Raw genomic sequence first — 9,941 nt, forward strand, 5'->3', positions numbered from 1 at the left:
TGGCACGTGGTCCTTTAGTTCAGCTCTCGGGACAACAGCTCAGCAGGCTTTACAGACATGGCACGTGGTCCTTTAGTTCAGCTCTCGGGACAACAGCTCAGCAGGCTTTACAGACATCTCTTTCCCTGTCACTTGTGAGGAGCTGTCAGGGGTCTTGGTTTGAGTCGGGGTGCATACTCCTTTCTCCAGGGCCCCTAAAACTCCAGCCCTCTACAGAGGAACTGCACCCCGGCAAGGGCGAACACTCCCTCAATCTCTCCCTGCTAGGCTTCCCAGGCCCCGGAGGTGACATACGAGGCAGACAAGGATTCCTTGTGGACACTGCTATTCATCAACTTGGGTAGGTGTATGGGGGTCACCTGGCCTCCGGCCCCCCACTTCTCTCTGCCCTGAGCCAAGAATCTGGGGATCTGGCCAGGGTGGCATGCTCTGACTCCTTTGAAAGGTTGTCTCTGTGTTTCTGCGCAGATGGACACCTGCTGGAACCAGACGCCGAGTATGTTCACTGGCTGCTGTGAGTATCTAGATGGGAAGCCAGCTAGGGGACTCCAGCAGGTCCTGGAAATGTCAGGCCCTGGGATCCAAGAATGTACTTAACAGACATACAGGAGAAAATGGCAGATGCCAGGGATGATACTGCATGCCTTCCTTTAATCCCAGCACCCCAGAGGCATAGGCAAGCAGGACTCTGTGAATTTGAAGTTACAAAATGGGACGTGGTCTATAAAAAAAGAGTGCAGTAGGCCCTGGCCAGTCCTCACGAGCCTCCTCATTGCTTGCTCAGTTAGTTCCTGTCCCATGAAACTGGTGATGGTAGCGAATGTGTTTCCTACCCAGGGGTGGGGAGCGTGTGTGTGTGTGTGTGTGTGTGTGTGTGTGTGTGTGTGTGTACGCGCGCGCGCGCGTGGCTGCTGTGACAGTCAGTGGAGAAAAAGACCAGGAGCAGCTTGTGGTGGCACAAGCATCTCCAGACACTGGCCCTGTGGGTGTTGCTGCCCAAGCAGTCCTTGTTGGCTTCAGCTCTGAGCACAGGCCTGGGGGCAGAGGTCACACGGGTACCCTGAGCTTCATGAGGCCCCCTGGAATTGAATCTAGAACTGGGAAGCTGGCTAAGCAGGGCTCTCTGGGAGTCGTGGCAGGTAAGAGGGTACAGTGGCTACTGCAGCATCAGGCCCTACAGCATGAAGAGAAAAGCAGCCCAAAGGAAGGCGTGGCTTCCTGATCTAAATGATGGGCAGACATCTGGTTCCCCTGCTGTGAGCCAGCTGCTCCACCTTGTCACCACAGGGGTTTGTTATTTTTACACATGCCAGTAAATTGCAACAGATCCCACGCCCAGTCTTATTTTTTTAGATTTAATTTTGTTATATCAGTCAAGTAGTGGTGGTACATGCCTTTAGTCTCAGCACTTGGGAGTTAGAGACGGGCAGACGATTCTCTATGAGTTTGAGGACAGCCTAGTCTTCAGGGTAAGTTCCAGGACAGCCAAGGCTACACAGAGAAACCCTGTCTCGATAAAACACATATTTCATGTGTACAAGTGTTTTCCATGTGCACCACATGCATGCCTGTGCCTTTGGATTCCCTGGGAATTGCAGGTGGTTGTGAGCCTCCATGTTGGTGCTGGAAATGGAACCCGAGTCCCTGAAAGAGCAGTCGGCTCTCTTAGCTACCGAGCCATCTCCAGCCCTTCTCTGGTTTCTGAACCACGACTGTCCCCTAATCTGTTTGCAGCATGTCCCTGAGATCCTGGAGGTCGGCTCGTGTTCATCGAACACAGGAGTGGCCCTGGGAGTGACTGCCTCTGGGGCACAACACTGGGGTTCCCCTGCCACCTTGTTGGCATGGCAACCAATGGGTATTTTCCTCCTACCAGAACCAACATCCCAGGCAACAGGGTGACTGAAGGACAGGAGACTTGTCCCTACCTGCCCCCCTTCCCCGCTCGAGGCTCTGGCTTCCACCGCTGCGCCTTCTTGCTCTTCAAACAGGACAAGCCAATCAACTTCTCTGAGGACACCCGTCCCTCACCCTGGTAAGCTACATCCCTGCTTGTCCCGGGCCTCAAGCCAGTTCTCCGGGATGGTGGCTCTTGCCCCTTCCTCCTCCTGGTATAGGTCTTGCACTTGGCAGCAGACCCGCATGCAGGCTGGGTGGACTCCAGGGGCTTCCCAGCCTACCGTGCTCCCTCCCACTCAAATGCTCTCCATCTCCTCAGCTACCAGCTGGCCCAGAGGACCTTCCACACTTTTGATTTCTACAAGAAACACCAGGAAGCCATGACTCCAGCTGGTCTGGCTTTCTTCCAGTGCCGCTGGGACGACTCTGTCACCCATACCTTCCACCAGCTTCTAGGTAAGGGCCTGGTGCTCAGGCAGGCCTGAGGGCAAAGACCTCTCCTGCCATGCCAGGAGGTGGCCTTTGAAAGGTGGGAAGTGCCTGGCAGAACTCCAGCCTCACAGGCACGGAGGCCCAGGTCAGCAGGAGTCCACCCTGCCCCCTCACTCTTCTTGCAGACATGCGGGAACCTGTGTTTGAATTTGTACGGCCACCCCCTTACCATCCCAAACAGAAGCGCTTCCCCCACGAGCAGCCTCTGCGCTATCTGGACCGATACAGGGACAGTCATGAGCCCACCTATGGAATCTACTGAGAGACACAGTACATTCATCTCAGAGGATGAACTGACCCAGCTGGAAGGCCACACCCCAGGAGCGAGCCATCTGAAGCCAACTGAGACAGTCCCTTGCTGGCCCCTCCCAGGAGACCCAGGGGCTTGTTGTGAAGGTGCTTTGATTCTATGTGAATAAATCTTTTTCCTGATGCCAATATGTACATATGTATATGCACCCAGAGCCCTTTTAGTGAAGCTGTGGTGCTCCATGGGTGACAAGAGGATGCCCTGCAGCTGGTACCTGGGGATACACATGAAAAGTGAACCTTTGCCCAGCCTGTAAGCTTTGTGAAAGACAGCCCCAGGAATCAGTTCTGCCCCTGGACTTGGGGAACCCTGTCAGACCTGGCAACAGCTTGTTTGCGACCTTAGCATAATTTCAGCTTCAGCCAAGGCCTGGAGTCCCCACTGTGAGGCTAGCCGACTTAACTGCGCCAAAGGATAGGCCTTCTAGAAACAAGTCAGTTCTGCCTAGTCTGTTAGAAAGATGTGATCTCTGGTTCATACTGCCCACTGGGACCCTGGGACCCCCATCTTCTGCTCTGCTCAGCTGTAGAGGAGATGCCTGTCTTAGTTAAGATTTTACTGCTGCAAAGACTTTTTTTTTTTTTTTTTTTAGTTTTTCGAGACAGGGCTTCTCTGTATAGCCCTGGCTCCTGGCTATCCTGGAACTCACTCTGTAGACCAGGCTGGCCTCGAACTCAGAAATCTGCCTGTCCCTGCCTCCCAAGTGCTGGGATTAAAGGTGTGTGCCCGGCTGACCAAGGCCAGTCTTATAAGGACAACATTTAACTGGCTACAGGTTCAGAGGTTCAGTCCATTATCATCAAGGTGGGAACACAGCGGCGTCCAGGCAGGCATGGTGCAGGGGGAGCTGAGAGTTCTCCATCTTCATCTGGAGGCTGCTAGCAGACTAACTTCCAGACAGCTAGGATGAGGGTCTTAAAGCCCACGCCCACAGTAACAAGGCCACACCTAATAATGCCACTCCCTGAGCCAAGCATATGCAAACCATCACATCACCTTATGAAATGGGGTGTGAAAACAGCTGGGAAACCAGGCAGAGGCTAGGCTGGTGACGCACAAGGGCCTTTGAAGAGGGAGGTGTTTTATTCAGGTAGCTGGAGCTAGAGTCCACAGGCCACTAGGAGCTGCCTAGTGACATCTTATTGAATAAAGGATAAAGGGGCTCTTAAAAAGGTTAAATTGTTTTTTGTTTTGTTTTGTTGTTTTGTTGTTTTGTTTGGTTTTGGTTTTGGTTTTTCAAGACAGGGTTTCTCTGTGTAGCCCTGGCTGTCCTAGAACTCACTCTGTAGACCAGGCTGGCCTCGAACTCAGACATCCGCCTGCCTCTGCCTCCCAAGTGCTGGGATTAAAGGCATGCGCCACCACCGCCCGGCTAAATGGGTTTTAGTAACCAGAAATTTCCATGTCACTATTTTAAAAGAACCAAAATTACACATTTCCCAGAGAGGAGAGATGCTGCAAAAAAACAAAAAACAAAAAACACCACGGACCTGGTGAGGCGCTTTTACCAAGCATCACCAGGCTCCATGCCTCGCTCCCGTTTTCAATGTCTGGGAAAACATGCCAGGGACAACTGACAGCCCAGGGCCTGGTGGGGTTCCAAGCCTATAAGGCCAGGTCCTCAGGAGGAACAGGAGCCGGAGATAAGGGTCTAGAGAAAGAACCTAGAGGTATCGGGTGGACCGGAGGGAGCCTCACCCCAGCTCCCAGTGCGTCAGAAGGCCGGCAAGTGTGACTTGGATCCCTGCCAAGGAACGTTCTAGGGAACCAGAGTGCAGCACCCCGGATGCCCTGCGCACTGCCGCGTCTTCCTGGACTGTCCCCAGCCCTTCCACAGAAGTCACACTGGTAGCCTCGGTCCCTTTAAGAGGTCTGCGCACCGGGCTTCCTTCCGCTATGGCCGCTCAGCTGCTGGAGGAGGACCAGGTGACTTGCTCCATCTGCCTAGGTCGCTACCGGGACCCAGTGACGCTGCCCTGCGGGCACAGCTTCTGCGGGAACTGCATCCAGGATTCGTGGCGCCGCTGCGACGAGAAGACATGCCCCGAGTGTCGCCAGCCCTTCCCCGAGGGCGCCAAGCTGAGCCGCAACGTAGCGCTGAGCAACTTGCTGCAGGCGCTGCCCAGCGTTCTGCAGGCACAGCCCGCCGCCATCCCGCGCCGGGACAGCGCCACGGGTCACAGCGCTCGCTGCCCGCGCCACGGGAGGCCGCTCGAGTTCTTCTGTCGCACGGAGGGTCTCTGCGTGTGCAGTGCGTGCACGGTGCACGACTGCAGCCACCACGAGAGGGCACTGCTGGACGTGGAGCGCCGCGCACGCGAGGTGCAGGAAGGGCCTCTCGGAGGGCGGGGACCGCTGTGACCAGGGCCAGGGGCTGCAGCAGGAGGCTGCAGCTGCCCGTAGGAACCTAGAGGGCACATGACTGCCGCACAAGCGGTCCTCTGAATAAAGTAGAGCCGGAATGTTAGGCCAGGGCTGGCAGCCCCATTCGCTAAAGTGGCCAGCAGTCAGTAAGCGTGCTTTCTGTCCTTCAGGGTGAAGGTTTCATTTGATAGAGACAGCCGGGCCAGCCCTGCTTAAGAGGAATGGGAGGTGCTCTTTAGGTGGCTCCTCAGGGGTGAGAAAGTGCCAGCCAGAAAAAGATAAAAAGAGAATGCAGGGACACGTGCTGAGGAGCGAGGAGCAGAGACGATAGGCAGGAGCCAGGTTCCTGAGATCTCTAAACAGATTTTCCAGCTCATCAGGGACCAGACCATGGTGGGTAGCATGGTGGTGGTGACGATTCCTCTAGGGATGTGCGGAGCCTTCGCAAGCTTGAGACAGGGCGATGATGTCATCAGATTTCCGCTTTCAGGAGTCTGAGCCCCAGCTGGGGTGTGGAGGGGGTAAGAGCTGAGGGATAAGAGGAAGGAGGTCACAGCTGCAAAGCGAAAGAAATGAGAAGGGATGGGGGCCCGGTGCCCAGTGGAAAGAGGAAGACATAGGGACAGCTGAGGACGAGGGTTTCTGTGGGAGACTGGTGGGCTAACAGTGGGTAAGGAGCGGCTGACTTGGGATATGCACTGTGTGGATGCAGTGGGGTACACAGAAAGGGGGGTGACAGGCACCTACCGAGAGCTTGAGGGAGATGTGGCCAGTAAGGAGAAAGCCGGAAGTCACTATAGTTCCCCAGAAGGAGTGGAAATTTGTTGGGCAGGGGAGGTCCTGCCCGAGATGAGATTCCATCCTGACAGAGCTACAGAGATGGCGTCCAGGGCACAGGCAGTTACAGGAGGGAGAGTTCTCCAGCTGCTCCATGCTGCTGAGAGGTTGAGTTAAAGGCAAAATGAACATGGAATTGGCACCGTGGTGGTGGCCTGTGCCCTGTGCCTTGTGCCCATGGCCATCACCACCAGGACGGAGGAGAGGACAGTACTTCACAGACAGCATAGCCCATGGATGAGGAGGCGAGGTGTGACTGAGAAGCCTGACGGATGGGGAAGGAGGGGGCTGAGTGGCCAGTGGAGGACTAGCACGGGCAAGGTGGAACCAGTGAGAGGTAGAAAGTGGGGGTAAGGATAGATGCTTGGGACGGTTTAGAGCTGGTGACAGGGCCAGGGTGAGGTCAGAGAGTGAGTGGCAGAATCAGAAGGAAAGAAAGGGTGTTTCAGAGGGTTGAAGGGTGAGCCCTGGAGCTGCTGAAGCCCCAAGGAGTACGGCTGAGGCACTGCTGCCCGTGACAAGTGTCGGAGGCCAGCATTGGAGGTTAGAAGCCCACAGCATGGAGGAATACCTCAGCCAGATGGCTCATGCCCCAGAGGACAGAACTGTGCTTGAGAGGAGAGGATGTGAAGCACGGGATGGCCACGGGCTCGCATACACAGTGGCAGACACGAGACCCTGTCTTACGGTACAGGGCACCATCTGAGACACCTGAGGTGACCCCCCTGACCTTCACATGTGCATGCTGGCATGTATGCATGTACCCACACTTACATAAACACAATTTTTTTTTTTTAAATAAGTTAGCTGGCGTGGTGGTGCATGCCTTTAACTCCATAACTCTAGAGGCAGAAGTAGGTGGATCTCTTTAAGTTCAAGATCAGGTTGGTCTACTGGAAAGTTCTAGGCCAGCCAGGGCTACATAATGAGACCCTGTCTCAAAGCAACGATGATAAGGGGCCCCAACTCAAAATGGTGTTGGAAGGACTAGAAACAGATAATGAGACTCTTAGCCAGGTCAATCATCAGCTTTGGGTACCAGAATGGTGTTCCCAGTTCCTATAACAGCACATTTTGGTCTCCAGGGGAAACATCTCAACCAAATAATACTAATGTCTTGCATTTGGGCCCTTAGGAGCTGAACTGATCACTGATCAGATAACTCTGGCCAGTCTCCCTTTCTGCCCCAGGCTCTGTAAGCCAGTGTTACCGCTCTCCTTTGTTGCCTGGGGTAGGGATGAGATTATGGACCGGAGAAGCTGGGAGCTCTGCCCAGGTCACTCAACCTGCAAGACGCAGAAGTGAGACTGGAAGGGGGGATCTTCAACCCAAGACCCCCACATTCCTCATATAGTATCCTGCTCCATGTAGAGAAAGGTCCCTATCCAGGCCTCCCCGAAACTCTGACCTAGTTCTGGGATTTTACAAGGCAGTTATCATCAGGGGCATGAGGAGAGTACCTAGCACCTGTATGGGTGGTGGCTTGAAGGTTATAACCAATCCTAACCTTCTTTTTTTGCTTGCTTTCTGGATGGGTGCCACAGGACCAGCTGAGAGCTAGGGTACGGGTTACCCGGCAACAGGTCACCCGGGCAGAGACCCAGCTTCAAGAGCTGCAGCAGCAAAGCAGTCGGATTGAGGTACTTCACCATGTGCTCAGGCCGGCCTCACCATCTGCTCCCTGGACTGCAGGCGACAGATGTGAGCTGTCTCGCAAATCCCTCCCAGTGCCAGGGAGTGGGTAGTCGACCAGGAAGCCAGGCCCCAGTGGGGAAGAGGTTGCAAGGGTCCTAACTGACTTCCCATGTGCCCACCCTTCTAGCCAAGTGGGTGGTTGAGGCCCTGGCTTGCCTTGCTATAATATGAACACTGCCTCCCCCTGAGGTTCCTCCTGTGCCCACACAGAGTTCAGCCTCCACCCTGGCCTCAGTAGTCTCCAGGAGATTCAGTAGCCTGCTTCAGGTGCTGGAGAAGCAGCAGGCCTCAACACTGGGTGATATAGAGGTAGCCAAGAAACAGGCGCTGGACCAAGTTGTGAATGAGAAACAGCGACTGACTGACCACCTAAAAGCCTTGTCTCAGTATGACCACAGTGTGCAGGATCTCCTGGGGCAGGTGGATGACTATATCTTCTTCCAGGTACCAGCTCTCAGGGCAGCGGGGTAGGGCCTTGCTTCCACACCTTGCACACCACTCATTGCCTCTGTCCCCGGGGTTCAGGAGTTACAGCAGCTCCCTGAGCCTACAGAGTCCCTCAGTCCACTGAGCTCTCCACAGTGGGATGACGAGCAGCTACTGAACAACGTGAACCAGCTGCTTAGCCCTCTCTGTGCGCTCCTCCTCGGAGAGAAGAACCTCCCTAAGGCAGCAGTCAAAGCGGCCGATGCCAGCCCCATGGGTAAGCTGACTTCTCCTTGCCCTCTGGGACCTACCCCACCCCCACTACTGGGTAGGAGCAGGGAGTCAGGGATAATCCCCACCCACTTCCTTACCTCTGCTTTGTTCTTTAGAGGCTTTGGGTCCCCTGTCACCAGTCCCCAGCACAGTGTGTCCACTGAGGAAGAAGCTCTGGCAAAGTAAGGAGACCCAATGCCTGTGTGTGTGCATGTGACAATTGTGTGCACATGAGAGCATGCATATGCTTGTGTATGTATGGGGGGGGTATCTGCTCTAACTGCCCTGTCCACTCTCCTCCCTGGGTCTGTCCCCACCTCTGCATGCCTGAGGAGATGTGAACCTTGTCCACATCAACCCTGAGGCAGATACAGCCAGCATGGTGTTAAAGGGCACATTCTGGGGTCCATCCCATTTCTTCCTCTTAATAGTATGTGAGCATAACTCTCTGAGCCTCAGTTTCCCCTCTTGTAACATAGGGTAGGATTCCAGCTCCAAGGGAGCCATGAGGGATTCACTGGTAAGATGGTGCCTGGTATTTGGCCCACTATGCCCGGTAGACATTAAAACTGTCTGTAGACGGAGCCACAGTAACCCTACGCTCTAGGAAAACCTGACAGATTTGCCCACTCTGTTCATCTCTCTCCAATAGATTATCGCAACCTGACTTTTGACCCAGAGACTGCCAACCAGTATTTGCACTTGTCTCACAAGGACCAGCAGGTGACACACCATTTCCAGGCCCAGGGCCCAGCCAGGTCAGGCAGCTTTGAGCTGTGGCAGGTGCAGTGTACCCAGAGTTTTCAGACTGGACAACACTACTGGGAGGTACGCGCCTCTGATCACTCCGTCACTCTGGGCGTCACCTACCCAAAGCTGTCACGCCAAAAACTGGGGGCCCATACGGATAACATCGGTCGTGGACCCTACTCCTGGGGCCTCTGCATCCAGGAGGACAGTATCCAGGCCTGGCACAACGGCAAATCTCGACGTCTGCATGGAGTACCTGGACGACTCCTGGGCATAGATTTGAACTTGACCTCTGGGCGCCTGACCTTCTACAGTCTGGAACCACACACACAACAGCTGCACACTTTCTACGCTGTTTTCAGCCAGCCTCTCTTCCCTGTCTTCTGGCTCCTTGAGGGGAGGACCCTTACTCTTTGCCATCAGCCTGAGGCCAAGCTCCCTCCAAGGCCCCAGGAGGAGGCCACAGCACCCAGCTGAGGAAGGCACAGACAGGCACCACCGTGCCTGTGTGCCCAGAAGTGGCTCAGCCTCTGACCTGGAGACCAAAGGCCAATCTTCTAGAAGGAACAGCTGTAGGCCTCTCTGTTGACTCAGAGGATAGGGAGAGGAGCCCCTAAATCAAACTTTACTTTTTACTCTCTTTGAAGGGGCCAGGGACCAGAAAGAAATTAAATAGGAAGCCCCAGCTCTAAGCAAGAACCAAGTCCTGACACTGCCTGGACATCTATCTTAGTTACTGTTCTATTGCTGTGAAGAGACACCATGACTAAGGCAACTCTCGTAGAAGAAAGCCTTTAACCCAGGGCTTGCTTACAGTTTTAGAAGTTTAGTCCATGATTATCATGGTGGGAAGCAGACAGGCATGGCGCTGGAGCAGTAGCTGAGAGCTTTACAT

At 54.6% G+C, this 9,941-nt stretch overlaps 2 protein-coding genes across 2 annotated transcripts in view; both read left to right on the top strand.

Annotated features, from left to right (window-relative positions):
- Positions 1-2,829, top strand: part of Mrpl38 (mitochondrial ribosomal protein L38) — a 6,864-nt gene extending 4,035 nt beyond the window's left edge. Inside the window, exons 5-9 of the mRNA XM_028752858.1 lie at positions 268-340; positions 469-514; positions 1,877-2,035; positions 2,219-2,355; positions 2,517-2,829. Of these exons, the coding sequence (XP_028608691.1) occupies positions 268-340; positions 469-514; positions 1,877-2,035; positions 2,219-2,355; positions 2,517-2,653 (552 nt within the window). The 3' untranslated portion in view covers positions 2,654-2,829. The remainder of the gene's footprint in view (positions 1-267; positions 341-468; positions 515-1,876; positions 2,036-2,218; positions 2,356-2,516) is intronic.
- Positions 2,830-4,483: 1,654 nt separating this feature from the next.
- Positions 4,484-9,941, top strand: Trim65 (tripartite motif containing 65). The gene is made up of 6 exons (XM_028752838.1): positions 4,484-5,023; positions 7,447-7,542; positions 7,808-8,041; positions 8,123-8,300; positions 8,413-8,478; positions 8,949-9,941. The coding sequence occupies exons 1-6, from the start codon at positions 4,598-4,600 to the stop codon at positions 9,521-9,523; spliced, it is 1,575 nt and encodes a 524-aa protein (XP_028608671.1). The 5' UTR covers positions 4,484-4,597; the 3' UTR covers positions 9,524-9,941.

The sequence above is a fragment of the Grammomys surdaster genome, unplaced genomic scaffold (assembly GCF_004785775.1).
Source record: "Grammomys surdaster isolate TR1022 unplaced genomic scaffold, NIH_TR_1.0 125940, whole genome shotgun sequence".
Lineage (NCBI taxonomy): Eukaryota > Metazoa > Chordata > Mammalia > Rodentia > Muridae > Grammomys > Grammomys surdaster.